General features: G+C 36.4%; 1 protein-coding gene across 5 annotated transcripts in view; it reads right to left on the bottom strand.

Annotated features, from left to right (window-relative positions):
- Positions 1 to 485: 485 nt before the first annotated feature.
- PARG (poly(ADP-ribose) glycohydrolase) overlaps positions 486 to 24,621 on the bottom strand; it is a 117,413-nt gene continuing 93,277 nt past the window's right edge. For all 5 annotated transcript variants that reach the window (XM_077878581.1, XM_077878579.1, XM_077878578.1 and 2 more), the window contains 3 exons: positions 17,062 to 17,167; positions 2,449 to 2,577; positions 486 to 1,758 (listed from right to left, as the gene is read on the bottom strand). In XM_077878581.1, coding sequence (XP_077734707.1) covers positions 1,604 to 1,758; positions 2,449 to 2,577; positions 17,062 to 17,167 — 390 coding nt within the window. In that variant the 3' untranslated portion in view covers positions 486 to 1,603. The remainder of the gene's footprint in view (positions 1,759 to 2,448; positions 2,578 to 17,061; positions 17,168 to 24,621) is intronic.

Here is a 24,621-nt window from a genome sequence, read left to right as displayed (position 1 = left end):
GCTTTAGTATCACAGAAATAAAGCCAGGCACCTTGGATTTAGGGAGATGATTAAAAATCTTAGTTACTATGGTAAAAGACTTCGTTAACTTTGTTAATGGCAAGTAGCTGCCATTATTCTCTCAATCTCTATGCAAATAAAAATCTCAATCTTTATACAAATAAAAAGAGTTGCAGACATTGGCCATAGTCTCAGTTTTTCTTGCCACTACCGACAGCAGGAGTTTGGACCATCTACCAAAATTTCTTATTACTAGGATTTGACCTCCAATAGCATTTTCTGACTGCTGACCATAAACTAGAGCTTCAATAGTGTACTTGAGGATTATTTTAGAAATATGAATAAATGCTTTGCGATTAAACTCTACTCTCAATTAATGCAGAACTGGCTTTCATTTTAACCTCCAAAAGACATTATTATTTATATTTGACACCAGTTTTAAATGGACACAATTTTAAATAAATGATTTTAAACAGAGCCTCCAATTAAGCCTAAACCTAATCATTTTCCATAACTCCAGTTTTATTTGGTTTATATATTTCTGCTTGCACACAGACACACTTAAAATGTATATATATATATATATATATGTGTGTATATATATATATATATAGATGATATAGGAGTTTCTGACAGATGATTTGTTAATGAAAATTTATTAACTAAAAAAAAAAAAAAGAAACTTTATTAACTATATAACCTTTGAATACCAGAGAAACTGCAATATGTACAAATCAACATGAGTTCCCAGTTCCTAAACTTTGGTTATATGAAATATGCACCTCAAGCACCAGAGAACAGACAATAATTCTAATTTGGAAAGAAAAAAATCCCCAGAAACGATAAATCCTGCAACTCTCTTGCATCTTTTTTAAAAAACACATTTGGGGAAACTCTTTTATTGTACATTTCCTTCCATCTTGGTCAGTTTCCAAAAATAGTATTAATAAAAATTGATCAGGGAAGAAAGGACTGACAAACCATTACAGATCAAAGTGATGTCTCAAAAGAACTATACCCGGAAATAATTCTGTCTGAAATACAAAATTGTTTTAACCTAGGAGATTTGCATTATGTAACATGTACGAAAAAAATCCCCAACTCTTAATTTTCAAAATTCAAAAACCCCAACAACACAATCAGAGCAAGAGTTGGGGGTGAAGGCTTACAGGGAAATCTTTAGCAAATTCAGTGAAAAAGTTCTTGGTTTTCAATTTCTTCCCTGGCATCCTTGGCAACTGCTAACTGCAGAGGCAATGTGCATAATATACAGATATCAAAAGAGACCTGACAGGCTGAGCACAACCTCTCATGGGTTTTCACCGGAAATCTGATGAGCAAAGGAAAGAAAAACCAAAGAATGAAGACTGAAATAGAAAAAAAAAATGCAAACAAAATATATCTATTTAAGCCCATGTAAGTTGGGATGGAGAGGGCTTACATGTACAAACTGACAAATGCATGTGTGTGGAAGGGATTGCATCCTTGCCCACAAACTGGATTATATACACATTTATATTAAGTCAGTTCGTATATTACACCTGACAATTCAAACAGGATGTTTCTGGTGAGAGGTGGAAGGAGGTTCTGGTTACTCAGCTCCTCAGGCCCCAGTCCTTTGACCTGGCTGGTTGCTGGTCTCTGCACAGGATTCAACAGCATGATATATGAATGGATAAAGCTTGATGTCTGGTCCAGGGGTGGAACAGTTTCTGCATTCTTCATTGTAATACCGGAGCAACAGCTTATATATTTCTCCTGGAAGTAAAAGGCCAGACCAATACCCACATTAAGGCATGTACATGGATAGAACTACTAAAGAACACTGCAGTTTTATCTTAATCTAACTAACATGTACTCACTTTTGACTTTTGAAAATAGAGCATGAATGCCATAACCCTGGAAGGCTTTCCTGATATGAAGTTAAAAATTTTTTTTTAAGTACCTTAAAGAAACTACTTGTAAGTTCATGATGACAACAGGCTATACACCGTACATCAGCCAAGTATCATTTTGGGAGTTTGTGGCAACTTTATTTCTACATTCAGCTCCCAGGGTGGCAAAGCCTTTCAGGTCAAGCTGAAATATAGCAAATGAGCAGGCTGTTATATCTGATAAATATGACTCAGAATGAGGCCTCTTAGACTTGAACTTACCCTCCTATACCATCCCTCTTATAGTTTTCTGTATGCATACATGTAAAAATGGATATTAAACTCCAGCTTCTTAGCCTTACTTTAATAAGCTGACATACTCATTCAAGATAGATGAAACTTAGTCAGAAAAAAGATTCTGCAGATGTTCTTCAACTAAGATTTTGTCCACTATTCTTAAAGTCACACTTTCATTTTTTCTTATCCACTTGATCCATCCAGATTTAGCAAGTGTTTGTCCTGGATGGTGGACAATCTATCTAGATACCAAATGTCAAGACTATTTCCTACTTACCAACAGTTAGTTTCCTTTCAGTAAGGAAAGTGTGCACACTGTAAATGTCTCTCATCAATTCTGAGTCCCCAAAGGTGAAATAAACCACATCACGGTCAGCTACAGCAGCTGCCAGTATCTGTATTAAGGCTGTAGGCAAAGAAAAAAAACAAAACACAACATAGCTATATGATGACACTTCCATCAAGACACTTTTAGTTCTTGCAACCAGCTAAATTATAGCTGGTGTGCCATAGCTTTATCCTGGATTAAAGATTTATAAACCTAACATATGTGTTATTAGAAATGGCAAATACAGATGGGTATAAATCATCTACTCGTGTGACTTTACACGCATGCTCTGAGAAGATCATTAAGACACAGAATTCCCACACAAGGGAATTTTTTTCCTTTGTGGGAAAATAAAGGAAGCTACATCTGAGGTAGTGCAGTCAAGGCACTAAGGTGGTATTTTCTTTTACTTATATTAATTTGGAACTAAACTTTTTGTTTGCTTGCTGTATTAATTACTTTGTCTTATTATATAGTCACTGATCTTCTGTATCACAGGAGTCTTTGTGATGTTTCCTGAACAATGCACTTGGGAGACTCTAATGCTCTCATTAACCCTATAGCAAGCATTTTCAAAATGGGTTAGAGACTATACCTTCATCCCTCCTGTACTCCCACTTCCACCCAATTGCTGTAGTATGGAGTGGGAAAATCACTGAGAATCAATTTCCCCAAGAATCAAAGTTACAAATCACTGAGCCTGAAAAATATGTTTCCAAAAATGAAGGTCCTTTATAACTTTAATCTCAAGACAATATTTATTTCATTTTTAAAATTTTTTGAAGATTTTAAAATTTTAATTTCATTGTATTTAATATATAGTACACAATGTAGTGATTCATCAGTTCCATATATTACTCAATGCTCATCAAGTGTACTCAATCCCCTTCACCTATTTCAACCATCCCCTCATTCACCTGCCCTCTGGTAACCATCTATTTATTCTCTATAGTTAAGAGTCTGTTGGTTTGCTTCTCCTTTTTATCCCTTTGTTTTGCTTCTTAAATTCCACACATGAATGAAATTTTACAGTATCTATCTTTCTTGACTGACTTATTTTGCCTAGCATTTATATACTATAGCTCTAACCATGTGGTGGCAAATGGCAAAACTGTGTATTCTTTTATATGACTAATACTATACACACACACACATACACACACATACGTGGAATATATATACCACATCTTCTTTAGCCATTCATCTTTGGATGGACACTTGGGCTGCTTCCATAGTTTGGCTACTGTAAATAATGCTACAGTAAACACAAGGGTGCATATATCCTTTTGAATTAGTGTTTTCATAGTGTGATTAGTGGATCATGGGTAATTCTATTTTTAATTTTTTGAGGAACCTCCATACTGTCTTCTACAGTGGCTGCACCAGTTTTCATTCCCACCAACAATACAGGAGTGTTTCTTTTACTCCACATCCTTGCCAACACTTGTTTCTTGAGTCTTTTATTTTAGCCATTCTGATAGGTGTAAGGTGATGTCTCATTATGGTTTTTTTTTTTTCATTATGGTTTTGATTTCCCCAATGATTAGTTTATGTTGAGCAACTTTTATATGTCTGTTGGTCATTTGTATGTCTTCTTTGGAGAAAGGTCAATAAATACAATTTATTTTAAATAACAACAACAAAACACCACAGGTATAAACTGAACAAAACAACATAGGTATAATTCTTTTCTAGTTACATATCTTTTCCTTTATAAAAAAGGAGGTGGGAATCTAAAACATTATGGGAAATAAATAACTTCAATATAGTTTTGATTTTTCAAGCATGTTAAAACTCTACATACTATAAAAAATTAAAACAATAAGAATGGGGATGGAAAGGAAGCTATAATAGAAAGCAAACAAAAACAAATTAACCTAATTTGTTATCTAACTTTTACCAAATCTAAAGGAAATTTCGTCTTAAAGTGTCTTTTCACAAATGGCTTATTAGCTACAAGGGAGGAAAAAAACTCAGGATCTGTATGGTGGAGAAATCAGACAACACCTTGACTGAGTGATCAAAATTAACATCATCAATGGGGCAGATGGCCATCAAGTGCCTCTAGATACTATCACCTCTAGCTACTAAGAATGCATCACCTCAACCTAATTATGAGGAAACAGCTTACAAACTCAAGGAATACTGTATCCTTTAAACATGCCAATGTCATTAAAAAAAAAAAAAAAGGCTATGGAAATACTCCAAATTCAAAAGGAGGCTAAAAGACAGGACAACTAGGGGCAATACCTGACCCTGAACCCTATATTGGAGGGCAAAATGGCTATAAACAGTTTTATTAGAGTACTTCACAAAATTGGAACATAGATGATAGAATAGACAAAAATATTCCATCAATGTACATTTATGAGTTTATTAGTAATCGTAATGTGTTTCTGTAGAATATTTTATTCTTGGGAAACACACACTGAAGTATTAGGAAAAGGAGTAGAACGTATATAACTTAAGCTCAAATTGTATACACACACAGGTGTTTACTTTTTCTTTCGTAACTTTTTGTAAATTTGAAACTATGTCCAATAAAAAGTTTTATTTTTTAAAGATTTTATTTATTTATTCACCAGAGACACAGAGAGAGGCAGAGACATAGGCAAAGGGAGAAGCAGGCTCCCCACAGTGAGCCCAATGCAGGACTTGAGTGGAAGGCAGACAATCACTGAGCCACCCAGACATCCAAATAAAAAGTTTTAAAAAATTATGTAAGAAGGAAAAATATTTTTAGGTTGAACATTTGATATAGTTGAGAGTCCTCAAATTTCAGAAAGAATCTAAGACTATAAATTATAATACATGTGAGATTCTAAAATACCAAAGTATTTCTTAATTTCCAAACTGGTATTTATTGAGTATCCACAACATGTGAGGTACCATGACTAGGCCTCATTAATCTCAGAGTGTTGAAAGTAATTAATCTCAAAATAGAGGTAGGTTTTAATTAAAACTATTCAACCAACTTATACATACATGAAAGCTTCAGTACACTCAATTTTAAAAGGTTCCTAATTAACCTAAACTACAAATAAAAATGAAAAAATGAATTGTCATTTTCCTTTACTAATAAGTATGATTTCTTACCTTTTAGTCTGAATAAAAATTTGGCTTTAAGTTTTTCTATTTAAAAAAGAGAAACTCGGGCAGCCCCGGTGGCGCCGGGATTTAGCGCTAAATCACTGCGCCACCTGCAGCCCAGGGTGTGATCCTGGGGACCCCGAATAGAGTCCCCCGTTGCGCTCCTTGCATGGAGCCTGCTTCTCCCTCTGCCTGTGTCTCTGCCTCTCTCTCTCTCTCTCTCTCTGTCTCTCATGAATAAATAAAATATTTTTTAAAAAATTTTAAAAAATAAATAAATAAAAAAGAGAAACTCAAAGAAAAGTCCTTTCAGTCCTATCTCCTTATATACAGAAATACTAGATCACTGGTCATTTGCCACTTATGAAAATGAAATATGAATAAACATTCAGAATTTATCTCCTCATAGAATTTATTTTAAAAATGTTTCAAGGCCATCACATTCCTATGGATAAGCTCTTGGAACTAAGCTTGACAAAGCTACCAAAAAGAGGCTGGATGATAATAAGCATGTATCAGACAGGTTGGGACTAGAAACAGCAGACCAGAGTTCAGTCCTCACCCATCTGCTGGCTCTTTAGATCTGTAACTTTGGCCAAGTTACTTAACTCTCTTTGCTACATTTTTCCCAGGGATGCTATGAAGGGAGTTAGATCAGATGATCCCTAAAGATTCTTTCAGAGTGTAGAATTCCATAATCCTTGATATAATTTTTCTCCTTGCATTGGATATTAGACTATAAATATACAAGTGAAATTTTCAGAAATACAAATTAATCTTGACTCTCTACATGTTAGTAATCACAACAAAAATTCACTTTAAACAGAACTGTCTTCAGACCTCACTATCAACAACATCCTCAAGACCTTTGCAAATCCAAGGAATTAAGTCTCAGGATTTAGGTGAATTCTCTTGCATGAGAATAAATCACAAATCTAATAGGGTATGTGGACTGAGTCCAAGTATGACATAAAAGCATCAAATTCTAACTTCAAGCACAACTAGGTGCCAAAATAATCACTTAAATTAACCGGCAGGGAGCTTGGTTTTAATTTTCTTTTTGGCATCAATGTTAAGCTATAAAGCAAATTCAAATAAGTATAAATAATATCAAAAAACAATTCATAGTGTCCTCTTGCAACAAATATACCACACCAAATATGAGTAAGATGATGGCTATTCATACCACAGTATGGTTTGAGGCCATCAGCATGTAATATTAGTAACAACTGCTAACACCAAGTTCTCACAGCATGCTGAATGGTTCTAGCAGCTTTAAAAGCACAAACTCAAGATTTACATGAATTAACTCAGTTAATCCTTACAAAAACTGAATAATATAAGTATTATCTCCATTTTGAAACCAAGGCACTATGGGAGCCAAAGTTTAAGTAATTTGTCTAGGGTCACAGGCCAGAAAGCAGTGGAGCTGAGGTTTGAACTCTGGCAGTCTGACTCAAGGACATGCTCCCTCCCTCACTATTCTGCAAAGGTGTCATGCCAAGTCATTCTGCTCTATTCAAAGCAAACATACCTTATGTCAGCCAGAAGAATTTCTTCAAGTAGTTTGTTTACATTATTTTAATGCATGCTGGCAAGAAGACCAAATAGTATAGATTTGAAGTACTACTGATGTCCTTCTAATGAAAACCAAGTTGTTTTGTGAGCTCCTACACCCTGGTTACCCTAAAAGCTCCAGCCTTTTTTGCTCACTCTTCTCAGCCAATTCTTATTCTATAACTGGTCTTGTCCTCTGGCTACTGTTTTTTTTTTTTTTTTTAAGACTTTATTTATTTATTCATAGACAGAGAGAGAGAGGCAGAGATACAGGCAGAGGAAGAAGCAGGCTCCACGCAGGGAGCCCAACATGGGACTTGATCCCAGGTCTGCAGGATCACACCCCAGGCTGCAGGCGGCGCCAAACCGCTGTGCCACCAGGGCTGCCCTGGCTACTGTTTTTAATCAATACCACCTGGACTCTCTCTCTCTCTCTCTCTCTCTCTCTCTCTCTCTCTCTCTCACACACACACACACACACAGAACACAAGCAGAGAGAGTGGCAGGCAGAGGGAGAAGGAGAAGCAGGCTCCCCACCGAGCAGGGAGCCCAACGTGGGGCTTGATCCCAGGACCCTCAGATTATGACATGAGCCAAAGGCAGATGCTTAACCAACTGAGCCACCTAGGCGCCCTCACCTGCCTTGTTTTTTGTTTTGTTTTGTTTTTTTAATTTTCATTTATTTATGATATCACAGAGAGAGAGAGAGAGGCAGAGACACAGGCAGAGGGAGAAGCAGGCTCCATGCACCGGGAGCCCGACGTGGGACTCGATCCCGGGTCTCCAGGATCGCGCCCTGGGCCAAAGGCAGGCGCTAAACCGCTGCGCCACCCAGGGATCCCTGTTTTCTGTTTTTTAAGATTTGTTTATTGATTTGAAAAAGAGAAAGAAAGAGAGTCGGGGATAAGGACAGAAGGAGAAAATCTTCAAGCAGACTCCCTGATAAGCACAGAGCCCAGCTACCTGGGACTTGAGCTTTCAACCCTGAGATCACAGCCTGAGTCAAAACCAAGAGTTGGATGTTTAAGTGACTGAGCCATCCAGGTGCCCTGATCCTTTCACTGGCTTTAGATGTACTCTCTCTTTAAGAACTCAGTCATCTCTAGAATGGCAAATCCCAAATCCAGATCCAGATCCAAAATCTGTGGCCAATAAAGATTAAACAGCAGGAGTACAGACACTGGGCTCTTGGGCATCAATTCTAGTTTGTATCCTAACATGGCTGCATGCTATTCTTCTGACTTTGGGCTAGTTACTTACCTCTTTATGCCTTGGTTATTTCATCTATAAAGATAAAAATAAAACTTAACCTAATACATTGTTCTAAACTAATACATGTAAGGAAAGCACCTAGTACAATATTTGGAATACAGAATGCACTCAACATGCTCTCAACTAACAACAATAATAAAAACACTGGTTTTTGAGAAAGGCCAAATGTGAATTTTGGTTCTGACACTTACTAGCTCTCTCTCTTTGGGCAAGTTTATTAGCCTCTCTTCGAGAGAAACTTGGGTTCTTCATCTTAAAAATGTGGCTACAAATTGAAGGATAACTATTCAAACTAAAGGAGAAAATGAAATCTTTCTTAAAACTGGCTGATCATTAGTAACCCCCAGAGAGTTAAAATTTCCCAAAGCCATTTCCCAGATTCACTAAGCGGCATCTCTGAGGTTCTGATAACAACCATTACACTCACTCTAGACACCTTGAATTATCATGTATAAGACCCCACTGTAGGCAGTGGGCCCACAGAAGAAAACAATGTGGAAGTGTTAAGGAAGGAATATTCTTACTTAAGTGTGTAACAGCAAGACTGGGAGAGAAATGGAGCCTGGTGTGTTCTGACAGAAATAAACAAAGTGATAAGGAGCCTGTGGTAAGACAAACTGAACTCAACTGGCCCATATTTCTATTCTACCCTTCCATTTTTAATTGATTCACCCCTTCCCCACTTCCACAAATGGACCTCCCACAAACCCCAGCCAAAGGGATAGGTGAGGCCAATGATAGCATGGTAGAAAATGATTTATCAGAACTGTTCAGGTTTCCATTTTTTCTACATCAATGATTTTTTTGGAGTTTGGCTATCTTGATTCCAAAATAGCAAAACAACCAGTACAGACATTATTTAAGTTTGATGTCAATGGGATATATGGTATGAAGGAAAATAAATTTATAAAATGTTGCTATAATCTCAAAGAATTTTTCACTTAATATAAATATGCAATAAAAGTAAACTGAAAAGCTTTTTTTTTTTTTTTTTTAAGATTTCATGTATTTATTCATGAGAGGGAGAGAGAGAGAGAGAGGCAGAGACACAGGCAGAGGGAGAAGCAGGCTCCCTGCAGGGAGCCCGCTGTGGGACTCAATCCTGGGACTTCAGGGTCACCCCGGGCCAAAGGCTGGCACCAAACTGCTGAGCCACCCAGAGATCCCCCTGAAAAGCTTCCTAATCTCACTGGAGATGTAGCCAGTTTGATGACTTCCTGGCTATAATGATTTGGCCCAAGAGATGGGAAAGTGATCTAAGTTGGTCCAAGGAGTATTTCCATAAAATTTTTATTTTAAAAAAATTTTAAAAAGATTTTTTAGATTTATTTATTTGAGAGAGTGAGAGAGAGAGGGCATGAGCAGGGCGAGAGGGAGAGACAGAAGCAGACTCCCTGCTGAGCAGAGTGTCCCAAGCTGGGCTGAATCCCAGGACCCCAGGATCATGACCTGAGCCAAAGGCAGCATTTAACCAACTAAACCACCCACTCATTCTTCCATAAAATTTCTAAATTAAGGATTTCTCCTTCCCTCTAGGATTACCCAATTACAGTACTATAAGCCTGGAACTATTTGGTCCCCAGCTCCTGCCATGGAGAGATAACCAATGGAAGGAGAAGAGAACAAAGCCATCATCGTGAGACAAGCAGATAGAGAGGGAACCAATTCACAAAAGGGAGCATCTGATCCTAGGATCCAGTCATCCCTGAGGCCAAACTTACTCTGCCTTTCTCATCCACATCAGCCAATAATCCTCCTTCAGACTTAAGTGATTAGGCAGATTAGTGTCACTTAAAAATAAAAATCCTACTACAAAACTTTGTTACAGTGTTGGCGAGTTGGAGATGGGTGGTGGGAGAGGAATAGGGATCTTTGTGCAACAGTTAACACTAGAGTGGAGTCTTAAGGGAACACAGGGAATTAGCCAGATACTAATAGGCAATTTCAGAAAAATGTGCAAAACCCTAGAATAGTGAAAGGCACACAGGGTTGTTGAATAAATTTGTTAAAGAGAAGTTCATTGAGCATATTTTATTTGCAAATCGACTTTTAGGTAATGAAAGTAGGGAATGGATAGAAAATACATAAGACTACAACATCAAGATAGCTTTTAATTACAGTAAACTAGAAATGGCATAATATTCCCAAGTCAGGTAACACAGTATGGAGAGGTATAAAAAATAAACACTGAAGGACATGGAAAGAGGAATTGGCAAAAATATAATAGAACTTTAGAGTACCACTCAATCCCTTCGCAAAGCAAGTAGACAAAATAAGAGTGATATAGGGTGATCTAATAAGTATAGAATCTAACAGACAGAATAAGTTCTACACACACCCTTCTGAGACATCTGAGCCATGCCAATATAGTATCTACAACAATGGACTGTTAGGCCATCAAGAAGCTTAAAAAACTCCGAAAAGTAGAAATAATACTATCTACACTCTTTGATTATGATGTAATAAAATTTAGAAATAAAAGATAAGGGTAGCCCAGGTGGCTCAGTGGTTTAGTGCCACCTTCAGCCCAGGGCCTGATCCTGGGGACCTGGGATCGAGTCCCACATCGGGCTCCCTGCATGGAGCCTGCTTCTCCCTCTGCCTGTGTCTCTGCCTGTCTCTCCCTCTCTCTCTGCCTGTGTCTCTCATGAATAAATAAATTTAAAAAAAAAGAAATAAAAGATAAAAGAAACCATTTTATTTTTAAAACATTTTAAAAAGTTTAAAATTATATCCTAAAAATCTCATGGGTGTCTGGTGGTATTCTTAGGGCAGTAGCCTACTTCACAGTCTCTGAGACAGGATGAATAAAGCTGCAAAAAGAAGTTGCTTCCATCCTAACAATGAAAAAAGGCTAAGTAATCTACAGAATCATAAATTCTTCCTGAGTCGACCAGAGAGTTGTGGTGTTGCAAGGCAACCAAAGTATGACAACCCTAAAAAGATATGAAACACATACTCTATTATCTTTGAAAGAGTGTAAGAGACAGAGGTGACCATCATACAAATGGATAAGAATAAATCAGCTAAAACATAAATATAATTTTAAAAGCCAAGCATAGACTGGGGGTTTACTCTGGAATAACCAGGAGCCCCAGAAATAGAGTTCACACTCACTCAAAAGCTTTTTTTCATAGGCCCTCACAAGGTCTTCAGAAAGATAAGGGGCTAGGCAGAAGGACAGAGAGAGTCCATGTGATAGCACAGGCAGGCAGGAAATGACTGGCTGCTGGTGGGGGACAGGCAGCAAGTCCCTCCCTCTTCTCCACGTCCCTTCTTTTCTACCCTCTGGCTCCTAAGGCCATTGGCAGAAAGTTGTTAGTAAATGTCTGTTGAATTAATGACTTTATGAAAAATACTATCTTAACAGTTGTCAGCAGAATGCACAATAAAAACAGCTCAAAAATTATAAATTGCAACTCATGTACAGTTAGCAAGCATACTAACAAACATTTAACCTTATTGCTAATAAACGAAACACAATTTTAAGTTTAAATGCCCATGTTCTCTCTCCATGATTTTTTTTTTATATCCTTCCTTCCTTCTTTCTCTTGTAAGATAGGGATAGTATCTGATAGTTCAAAGAATCTTGCTAGTAGGTTTAGTAAGACCTAGGGACAGATAAAGATGGCCAATTGAGAAAAAGTTAATACTGGCCCTGTTTTTATCTGTTCTCAAAAAGTTTTAGTTTTCCAACCTTGTATTTCCATCTATTGATACTCTGAATTGTACCATAGTCTCTTGATTCTTTTCCATGCACCTGCTCTATCTCCCTAATATTGGATCATTAGCAAACATCTCTTTCTTGGTACTCTCTCCTCTTAGGGATTCACCAAGGATTTTTAAATGCCCCCTTCTTCATGTCTACCATGTGACTAATGAGAAGGCAAGTTTGTGAAAGAGAGGCTTATTCTCTCCTGATAACTGACTTTTTAAAAAATTGAGGTATAACTGACATATAAAGCTATACTGGTTTTCACATATGCAATATAATGATTTGATATTTGTATATATTGAGAAATAATCACCACAGTAAGTACAGTTAACACTCATCATCATACATGGTTACAACATTTTTTTCTTGTGATGAGAACTTTTAAGATCTACTCTTTTAGCAACTTTCCAATACACTATACAGTTATTATTAACTATAGTCACCATGTTGTACATAACATCCCTATGACTTATTAATTTTATAATTCCAAGTTTGTTCATTCTGATCCCTTTCACCAATTTCACCTACCTCCACACTCCATTTCTGGAAATCTATTTTCTATATCTGAGCTTGGGTTGGTGTTTGTTTGTTTGTTTGTTTAACATTCCACACATAGGTGAGACATACAGTATTTGCCTTTCTCTGTCTCACTCATTCAGTTAGCATAAAAATGCCCTTAAGGTCTATCCATGTTATCAGAAAATTTTATGATACTTTCTCACAAAAACATTATATACTTACAACAGAAAAACACAAATTAAAAAAAAATCATCTATATCACTCAGAAACAACCACAGTTAATCTTTGCATATAAACAGATAAACATAGAGAATCTCAAATTTGTGAGATACTTTATATTCATAATTCAATTTTTAAAATGGTTGATTATGCATATAGTATGCATTTCCCTTAATTTGGCAGTATTCCAAAAACATCCTTCCATGTCAGGAGTTGTATTTCTGCAATAATTATAATGTCTACATAATATTTCATTACATAGATGTACCATAATATCTTTCTTTTCAAAATGAGTATTAGTAAGTAATTCCCCACTAAAGGATAAACAACTACTTCAATTTTTTTTTAATTCTTTTTTTTTTAATTTATTTTTTATTGGTGTTCAATTTACTAACATACAGAATAACCCCCAGTGCCCGTCACCCATTCACTCCCACCCCCCCGCCCTCCTCCCCTTCTACCACCCCTAGTTCATTTCCCAGAGTTAGCAGTCTTTACGTTCTGTCTCCCTTTCTGATATTTCCCACACATTTCTTCTCCCTTCCCTTATATTCCTTTTCACTATTATTTATATTCCCCAAATGAATGAGAACATATTCAAGTGAATGAAGAGGAGGGAATTGTCAAAAAGTCACTCTAAAATTTAAATCTCAGAGGATCCCTGGGTGGCTCAGCGGTTTAGCGCCTGCCTTTGGCCCAGGGTTCCGCGTCGGGCTCCTGGCTCGGAGCCTGCTTCTCCCTCCTCCTGTGTCTCTGCCTCTCTCTCACTCTATGTCTATCATAAATAAATAAATAAATCTTAAAAAAAATAATAAAATTTAAATTTCAATAATTGAGAAGATGAACTACATAATGAAAATCTTTGAGTACTATGCTTGATACTCACCAGGGGAAACAAAACTATAATCTGAGAAAAAGATTTTTATGCAATAAGGAAAAGAAAGGAAATGAACACATATATAAAGCTTTTCAAATTGTCTATCACAGATGACCAAGGCTTAAGGCAGATGTGGTCTTCTGGATTGATGTTGTATAAATCTACTCATTCATCTTACATAAGAGAAAAACAGGAAAAAAAAATCTGTCATAAGATCAATGAGCCGAGTCAAAAATAGGCTTCCTCAAATAAATTGAGGATGATAAAGAATTTCATAAAATCCAGAAATTTCTTCTACAGATTTTCAAAACCCTGAAAATAATAACATGCAGTTTTTGTTTCTGAATATGAAAAAAAAATATGGGTGAAAGTCTTTAGAATGAAAAGATTTTTCTAAGCATGCTGCAAATATGTGAACACAAAAATTAACTCCACATGACAATAGGTTGAAATAAATGAAAAAACTGAGAAAAATACCTGTAACATATGACAAATAATTAACATTTAATATACAAAGAGTTATTAATAGTCAATGAAAAGTCAAAACTATTCCCAAAGAGCTAAATGGGCAGAAGAGTGAAAAAGCAATTCACAAAGCAAATAAAAATGGGCAATAAACATGAGAAATGTTGAACCTCAGAGAAATGTTAAAAATTGACTAAAACCCATGTTGGTAAGGTTTCTTATGTAAGAAGACAATATAAATTAGCCTTTCAGAAGGACGGTCTGCAACAAGTATCAAAATATAAAGTATATATGGCCTTTGAGTCATTAATCTCACTTCTAGGAATTAACACTATGGAAATAATTATATAGAACATACATTTATATACTGCAGTTGTGGAGGCCGAGAAAATTAAGGCCATTCCACTTTTAAGTTCAGCCTTAGCCCAAGTACAGCCATCCCAGGCCCCTGGGAATAAGAGCTGAAATTTACATTACTTCAGTTACAGGAAGAAAATAGCTTACAGCTTAACGTCCTAGAAAGCCCCATATTAGAATAAAAACAGAGCCGAAGCCAAGGGCAGGAAGCCCCTATTAGAAAGAGAACAGAGCTCAATGCCCTTGAAGGCCCCATATCAAAATGTAAACAGAACTTGAGGAATTCTTCCACCCTTTCTGGAGGTCCCCTAGACCAGCCCTTAAAACTAAGCTAAAACCCACCTCAGGGTCCAAGTCCCTGCTCCGCTGTGTCGGGTATACTTGGACCCAAGCTCGAGCTTGTAAATAAACCCTTGTGTGCGTTTGCATCGGTGTCGGCTCCTTGGTGGTTTCTCGGATTCGCAATCTTGGGCACAACAGCAGTATTGTTTATAAAATATAAAAATAAACCAACGGTCTAAAAATGGGAGAACCAGTGAAATAAAGTATGGTACACAGAGGTATGTACAACAGAATGTTATGTGTAGCTATTAAAAATGTTGACAGTACATTTACATTTGTTGATGTTGAAAGCCATCCATGAGAGGGTTTTCAAAAAGAGGTTAGAGCATAGACAATATGGTGTCATGTTATTGTCAAGTTGTTACACAGATTGTTACGTGGGAATGTCTGAAAGGATGGTCACCAAAACACTATGACTTCTGATGATTTTTACATACTTCATAATACTTTCCTGGATTAAAAAAATAATAAATGTGTCACTTTTACAAAAATAACACTCATAAATTATGACAGACTCAACTGTTTCATTCCCAGCAAGACAGACTCTAGTATATCTAGTTTGGCTATCAAGGCCAGCTGGTTGTTTATGTTTGCTTTGTTTTCTCGTTACTTTAATAACAAAGTTTCAAAAATCCTTGGAATTTCCTGAGCCATACTGTCATTGTTATGCTAAGGAGGGGACTCTGGGTGGGCCCAGAGATAGCTACAAAATTGGGATTTTCAGCCATTGACCTCCAGGAAGTGGAAGGAGGGCTGAAACTGAGTTCAGTGTGTGCCTACACAGTGAGGCCCCCATAAAAACCTTAGACAAAGGTGAGTGGAGCCTCCAGGTTGGCAAACACAGTGATGTGTGAGGAGAGTGATATGCCCTGACACCACAGGGAGAAGGCATGGAAGCTCTGTATTCCCTCCCAGATCTCACTCACCTTATGTGTATCCTTTATGATAAAACTGTAGTAGCACCTTCCAGAGTTCTCTGAGTCATTCTAGTGAATTATCAAAACTGAAGGGGGTTGTTAAGAACCTCCTAGATTGGCAGCCAGTTGGTCAGAGGTGTGGGGAGCCTGGGGATATCCCACCCAAGACTTTCAGCTAGAGTCTGAAGTAGGGGTGGTCTTATGGAGGACTCTGCCCTTAACCTGTGGGATTTGTACTAACTCCAGGTAGTTAATGGCAGGATTATATAGCAGCACACCTAGCTGGTGCCAGATCAGTCAGGCTGACACAGAACAATAACCTTCCTAAGTAATGATATATTATTTTCTATAATGGATACTTTTGAAAGTAAAGAAAATGTCGTAATTTGGTAAATGGCAATAGTTTTGTTGATCAGATTTTGTGATTTTTCTACCATAAACTATAAAATGCAAGAAATGTTTATCCTTCGTGGATACCCAAACGGCTCCTCAAATAAGTTATTTAGGCAGCTCTCCCAAGCTATACTCCCACATATGTGTACCTCTATTCACTACTATACTGCATTTGTCTATGCCTCTCATATGCTGGACTGTGAATTCCAAAGCAAGGAACACATCTTATTCACCTCTGCATTCTCAGAATCTACCCCAGTGCCTAAAATATGGCAGATGCCTCACAAGTTTGGTGAATACATGAGTCAACAAAATAGCTCTGTCTAAAAAAAAAAAAAAAACAAAAACAAAGGTTCTGTCTATCAAAATCACTTTTGCCAAGGAAGGTGCTTAGTGGGTGCTTTCGTTTGAAAACTAAATACCGTGTATGGTAGATCAAAGAGGTAAGTAACCTCTGCAGGAAAATAGTAAGTAAAAATAAGAATTCCTTTATTTATTTATTTATTTTAAAGATTCGTTTATTTATTCATGCAGAGAGAGAGAGACAGACAGACAGACAGAGACACAGGCAGAGGGAGCCCGACGTGGACTCGATCTTGGGTCTCCGGGATCACACCCTGGGCTGCAGGCGGCGCTAAACCGCTGCGCCACCGGGGCTGCCCAAGAATTCCTTTAAATACAGGAAGAAAAAAAAAGGGGATGATGTTAAATATTGTTTTTCTCTTCTCTTTGACTTTTGTGGTCTCTTATTACAACAGAACATTAGAAATCCAAGTTTGAAGGACTTTTTTTCCTAGTCAGAATGCTATTATCCTTCTTACAACAATTTATTTACTCACCTTTTAATCTAGCATCACCACCAAAAGCACCACAGCCCCAGTTTCCTGTAGCCACTGCAGAAAGATTCTCTGAAGAAACTCCAGGACGGAGAAATCCACAGTAAGCCTGCAGGATGAAAGAAACATCACAATATGTGAGGGACTAGACACTACCAGCATTTCAGACTGATGTATTAGGATTAGGATCAGGAACTATTATCAAGCTTATGTCTTTTTTTTTTTTTCCATTCTTTTTTTTTTTCTTAGGGGCCAAAGTAGAGGGAAAAGCAGAAAATCCTCGGATTATACAAGAGGGGAATAAGAAACGATCAGTTCTAATATTTGATTTGATGCTGGACAAATCAAAGCCGTTAAACCAATACAGGTCTCAGTTTCTTCATCTGATTCAAATATAAATTGAAAGATCAGAGATATTTCAAGAACTGATGGGATCCCAATTACAAACTACCAGGATTTAAAGGGAGGAAAGGCACTCAACACATGGTTTTATTTGAAGGCTTCTAATCACCATTTTTTTCATTTCGCTTCCTCAATACTCATTCTCTGAATTATTGGGACTAGATTAATAACTGTGATTTCGCTTTTAAATGTGCTTCCTGCCACTGAAATGCTTAATAATGAAAAAACAATCATTTATTTAAAAGGGATTCCTACACCTGGTTATCAAGTAACCTTTAAGATCCCCTCCAGCTCTAAAATTCTCTGGTTTCACAGCTCTGTTTACACCAGAATATTTTAAAATTTGCTGGTCACCCGAGAAAAGTACAATATATCTTAAGGATGCTGGCTAAGTATTAATTAGAGGAATGGCTAATTTGGTATATGAGAAGACTGCCATTTAAAGTCCCAGAGTTGGGATCTCTGGGTGGCGCAGCGGTTTGGCGCCTGCCTTTGGCCCAGGGCGCGATCCTGGAGACCCGGGATCAAATCCCACATCGGGCTCCCGGTGCATGGAGCCTGCTTCTCCCTCTGCCTGTGTCTCTGCGCCTCTCTCTCTCTCTGTGACTATCATAAATAAATAAAAATTAAAAAAAAAAAATAAATAAAGTCCCAGAGTTTTTGTTTCCTATTCTTTGCTGTCAGCCCAGTTGGTCTTTCTGCCTCCTAAGGGTTCTTAGTTTTCTGGAACTATCAGACTATATTAAGAGGTTTAATTATAATAGCAAATCAAATCTCCCCTGGGTTCTCTCAAGTACCAAACAAAGCCTAAAATATAGCTTATGTATAATAGTAAATAAAATAAAAAGAATGATGTGTGACAAATGTTCCCAGAGAAAAACCAAGGATAAAGAAAGATGTTTCTATGAAACCCACACATAGAAATATAGTAAATTGTTCTCTGAAGTTTCCACAAAGGTATAAAAATTTATCTTACACACTGTCTGGATAGATTAACAAGGCTATTTCTTCCACCCCCTCCTAAACTGTAAATCCTGACAGATATTAATTATAAGTTGGTACCAGAGCATTATTCAATGCTGTGGTATAGAGCTTACACTAGAACTCACAAATTACCTGTATAATCAGATACATGGAGCTTCTGAAAATCTTTTTCAGATCAAAAATATCAGAGTTCAATTTTTTTTTTTTTTAGTAGGTTCTTAAAAGATATAGAGTCTGGGGATCCCTGGGTGGCTCAGCAGTTTAACACCTGCCTTTGGCCCAGGGTGTGATCCTGGAGTCCCGGTATCAAGTCCTATATTGGGCTCTCTTGCATGGAGCTTGCTTCTCTCTCTCTTTCTCTGTGTCTCTTATGAATAAATAAATAAAATCTTAAAAAAAAAATAGAGTCTCTGTTTTATGGCAACAAGGGGCCAACAAAGTGTCAGAATAGACATAACTTTGCCACTTGGTTTCCTGTCAAATTCTCCTTAACAAGTCTAGATGAAGAAGATGATTTCTTAGGTTCCTATTGGTGCCGCCTCTCTTTTATCCTGTCAGAATGTCTTTAGCCTCTTCCTACACCAGTCTTTGGGGAGACTCATCTTTAATGAGCAAACATAGCTTGGTGAAACTAGAGCCTAACAATAGAGAATTTGAACCTATTATTTGTCCTATTATTAGGACAAAATCTAAGGTAAAGTGCTAATCAATTGTATGAAAAAACAAAACAAAAAAACTCCACAACTACCCTGAAAAATGGCCATAACAAAAACAAACTATAAAACTGACATTAATCTGCATTTAATGTTTTGATCAAAACAAATCAAACTTTAAAAAGTTAATCAGAAATTAAAGTATATAAAACAATTACAAAGTAATTAGGTATAAAGAATAACTTTATAATGTTTAAATACAAAATTCTTTTATTCTGTGTAAACAAAGCATATCTAAGGTCAGAAATAAGAGAGAGGCAGCAAGGTGCTCTGAGTTCCCTTTAGAGGGACAACTTATGCTTTTCCCTTCTGCAGTAAGGAGAGGGAGATCCCTTAAATGCTAGACCAGAGCAGGGTCACTAATCAGGGAATCACTTTCTTTTACAATGTAATGAGACCCTTTAATAACAAATAAAGATCAGATAAGGATAGAGACCTCAAAGGAGTTGCCGAGTTCTTACTTCATAGGGAAAGGTACTAGGAGTTCTCAAGAGCTTCCTGCTGGCAACAAATATATTTCATACCCACAGCTAGGGCACTTGAGGAGATTAATCAGAGCAGTAAGAATAAAAAGAAAGTCAGTTTGAACTCTATAGTCACATCCTGACCTAACATTCAACAGTGACAGAGCTATTTATTTTTACTAATAAACAACTTAAAAGAGAAAAAGAGGACACATTCATACCTCAGGACAGTAAGTAGAGGATACCAATGAATACTCATTATCTCAGAATGAATTCTGATGGGAAGGGAAGAGAGGAAGATAAAAGTAATTTTGGAGTCCTGAAAGTCACACAAAGGGGAGCTTTGAAAAGCAAGAGACAGGGAGAAAATACTGGTATCTACAGTTAAAAACTAGAGCCCAACTGGGAAGTGATGAGATAAAGACAGAAATGTAGGCTAGAAGCAAAGAAAGTGAAAAATAAAACAGGAAAACAGTTGTAAAAACCTATAGGCTCAGAACTAGACCCAGGAAATAGATGGTACTCACAGGAATAGTTGGTCACAAACACCCAGGCACAGGCATGCATGAACACACACACTGAATAGAACTCAGGCTTCAAGTTTAGCAGGCCCAAGTAGATTTAGCTAAACTGTCTTTCATTATAATGTAAACACATTATATTGTTTGCTAGATTAATAAATTAACAATTATTGTTCCAAAAGGGTTGCTTATTTGAAGACAATCTTTTCAAATCTGCACTTGTTTAACTTAAATTAATACATAGCTGGTACCAATACTGATTTTCTGAGATCTTAAAATACTGCGATCTCTTAAAAACAAACATAATATAAAAAGATCCTTAAGAATCTTTTGGAAGAGGGGCACCTGGGTGGCTCAGTCAGTTGAGTGGCTGGCTCTTGATTTCAGTTCAGGTCATGAGCTCAGGGTCCTGGGATTGAGCCCCAAGTCAGGCTCATACTCAGCAGGGAGTCGGCTTGAGGATTTTTCTCCCTCTCCCTCTGTCCCTTCCCCCTGTGCTCTCTCTAAAATAAATTAATTTAAAAATATCTTTTGGAAGACAATAAAATAATATTAATCAAGAGTCTTAAAATATCCTTAGGGAGGGTGCCAGGAGGTTCAGTTGGTAGAGATAAGACTCTTGATCTCAGGGTTGTGAGTTCAAGCCCTGTATTGGGCATGGAGCCTATATTAAAAAATATATATTATCCTTAGATAAAGTAATAACAATTTTGTAAATCTCTTTTATTATTTGGTTAAATAACAAAGAAGTTTATTACTCATTATGTATAATGAGAAACTTAGGATCACCTAATTGTTCAAAAATAGTACTTTACTCATAGTATGTCATTTCAACCAGTTTTATGGACATTAAACATACTGTTATGAAAATATTAGAATGTGTGAAAAATATTTATAATATATTGTTAAATAGGTAAAATACAAAGTTATAGGTAACTTCTGAACACATTTTTATGAAACTATTCATGTGGAAAGACCTATAAAAATGAAAACAATTAATTGAAAGGTAAGATCATGAATGACTTTTTTTTCTGTTTAAAATAACTGTAACATTAGTAAACTTATTTTGCTTTTGTTTAAAATGTTATGTAAAATGAAAGAATTATGAAGACCTTAGTTTCCTTGTGTGTGAAACAAAGATTTGGTTAGGTATCTATTGTTATTAAGAGACTTGACGCTTGATGAGATGAGCACTGGGTGTTACACTATTGTTGGCAAATTGAATTTAAATAAAAGAAAAATAAAAAATAAATAAATAAATAAATAAATAAATAAATAAATAAATAAATAAAAGAAAAATAAATTAAAACAAAAATAAAGAGACTGAAGTAAAAATTCACTAAAAATGACACATTTTAGTCTAATATTCCTGAAAAATAAAGTGACCCTTGAAAGAGATGAGTTTGAAGTGCGTAGTCCACTTACATGCAGATTTTTTTGGATTATAGTATAGTACTATAAATGTATTTTTCTCTTCCCAATGATTTTTTTTAGTAACATTTTCTTTAATTTACTTTAAGAATACAGTATATAGTACATATACAAACCACATGTTAATCAACTGTTTATGTTGTTAGTAAGGCTTCCATTCAATAGTAGGTTACTAATAATTAAGTTTGGGGGGAGTTCAAACGATTTATGTAGATTTTTGACCATGTAGAGGGTTGGTATCTCTAATCTCCAAGTTGTTCGAGAGTCAACTGTACTTTAAGAAAGTATTATAGGGCAGCCCCGGTGGCGCAGTGGTTTAGTGCCGCTTGCAGCTCAGGATGTGATCCTGGGGACCTGGGGTTGAGTCCCCCATCAGGCTCCTTGCAGGGAGCCTGCTTCTCCCTCTGCCTGTGTCTCTGCCTCTCTTTGTGTGTGTCTCTCATGAATAAATAAATAAAATCTTAAAAAAAAAAAAAAGGAAGTATTATAAATGATCAGATGTTGAACTTCTCCTTCATTCTGACACTTTTTCAACTAACTGAGCTATCTCAGCTACCTTAGATGTTGAACTCCTTAGAAATACCAGCAGCTACTTTTGAATGGTTTTGTTATTCATGCTCTGGCTTAATAACAATCTCTTTCCAAATTTGTTGATGAGTAATATTAAAAAAATCAATAAACAAATCAATTTAAAAAGGTTGTGATTTCCTATTGGGGTGGTCAGTTTGCTTTATTCAATTTCTTATCCAGAAGCCTCTATGAAATATTTTCATTACCTAATCTTACTTGAATGCATCTAACATGGTTAAATACAACTTTTCATAGATGATTTCTTTTTTCCCTTGCTGAGCTATTTGCCACTTTTGCAAGCCAGAGTCATAAATCTTTGCAACTACAAAGATAATTCTTCTCTAGAATGTCATCCAGCTTATCTCTCACAGGATTTAACATTGCTTCACAGTACCAGTTAGATAAAAGGAGACAGTCTTCCTTTTAAAAACCAACTCTGCAGGTCACAATGTGGGTCCAATAGGACAAGTGGAGCCTGGATGGAGTAAACTGTTTCCAGAGGGAATAAAGCACTTTGTGGGATTGCGCTTTCAATTATAATCTGATGACTAATACCTAAAAGTAGCAAACAAGCCCCTAGAGTTCAGAGATCCACATTGAATTCTGATGGTGAAAACATGTCTTATGCTCTATTATTCCCTAGCAATAGAGGAGTTTTTCTATTCCTGTCCACTTTCTCTCTGGTACAGAGAGAAGTAGAATTGCATAAGACATCTTTAAAGTGTTTTAATATAGACTTCTGCTTTAAACCTAAGTTTACAAAACACAGTGAGATATAAAATATTTAATTTAAATTCTCTTCAACTTGTGCTGTCAGTTTATGTAAAACCCTCCATTGCTGTACTAAAGTTCATGACTATTTTAATAGGTAAATATAACCAATAAATGATGCAATGCTTTTATTTAGAAGGACAAAGTTATCTGGATTAGTTCTCTAAATTGTCAACATTTAACAAAATCATTTATTGCTTTCTTCTTTTTCAAGGAAAGAATTAGAAAACTAATCCTCAGCTAAAAAAGCAAATATTTTGGAATACAGCAGTGAATGAAAGAACATACATTCATCAAGTGCCTTTGCATGGTGCCAAACCCTGAAATAGGTGCTTCCTCACTGTTGGCCCATGCGTTTGATGGGCTACTCTACATCTGTGGTATTTCCTTGTCTTACAGGAATTTAATAAGTGTGCTGGGGAGGAAAACCCTCAAATTTCTTAAAAAAGTATATCAAACAAAAAAGGGTATTGAGAAGGGCAATCAAATGGAAACTTGCTCACAGTATAGGATTACGATTAAAAAAGAAGAGGTAACCAAAACATATATGCTCATAGGCGATGGTTAACAAAACACAGGGATTGTTCTTCATGATATAAGACTGAACTAGGTAAGAAGTCTGGAAAGACAGATCTAGTAATAGTAATCTCTATGTGGGAGGAGTTACATTTTTATTTTATTTATTTATTTTTAGATTTTATTCATTTATTAGATTTTATTTATTTATTCATGAGACACACACACACACACACACACAGAGAGAGAGAGAGAGAGAGAGAGGCAGAGACACAGGCAGAGAGAGAAGCAGGCTCCATGCAGGGAGCCGGACTCGATCCTGGGTCTCCAGGATCACGCCCTGGGCTGAAGGCGGCGCTAAACTGCTGAGCCACTTGGGCTGCTCAGAATTACATTTTTAAAAAGTGATTTGAAGTCATGGAAACCTGGATTCAAGTCCTGACTTCATCACTGCCCATCTGTGTGATGTGGGGCAAGTTATCCAACTTCTTGAGGCTTGGTTTATGATCTCTAAATTGGAGACAAGACTATTTACGTCTCCCTGGGTGGTTCTGATTAAATCAGACATTACATTTAAAGTGCTGAGTCCCTAGAGTATCATAAGCAATCATTTAACGTTCACTATTATTTTTACTATTGTTACCTATATAACTTAAGAAAACTTCTACCTGCATTTGACAGAAAAGAATCTTTTATGAACTATAAATTAGATTTAATTGCATATTAACACAAATAATGGCAGATTGAAACAGAAGTACAGAACTATCAACCTATCTGCTTCATATGGTTTCATCTATTCCATATTTGAATCAACACTGGACTTATGTGACTTTAGCACATAAAGAGTATTTGGGAAATACCTATAAATTTGTAACATTTTAAGTGATTTAAGATAATGTATTTATATCTAAAAAGTTTATCTCAAAAAAACTGTGTTAGTAATATCTAAGAAGTTTAATTAGTTACCAATGCACTTAACAAATATTTTGAGAAGTTTTCATAACCAAGATAGAGTGCTTGGCACTGACTGACTTGAATAAAACAAAACTTTGTCTGTTGCCAGGTTATTTAAAGACTCACTCTTTTTTGCGTAAGTGTGTTTCCTAAGGATTACATTCTACAAATAAATGTTTCTAATACTTACAACTAACTTAACCTATTCACATACACCAAGGTTTCACAACTTTAAAA

Source organism: Canis aureus, chromosome 29 (genome assembly GCF_053574225.1).
Source record: "Canis aureus isolate CA01 chromosome 29, VMU_Caureus_v.1.0, whole genome shotgun sequence".
Lineage (NCBI taxonomy): Eukaryota > Metazoa > Chordata > Mammalia > Carnivora > Canidae > Canis > Canis aureus.
Note: the sequence above shows the minus strand (reverse complement) of the source record. Positions and strands in the feature narration are given on the sequence as shown.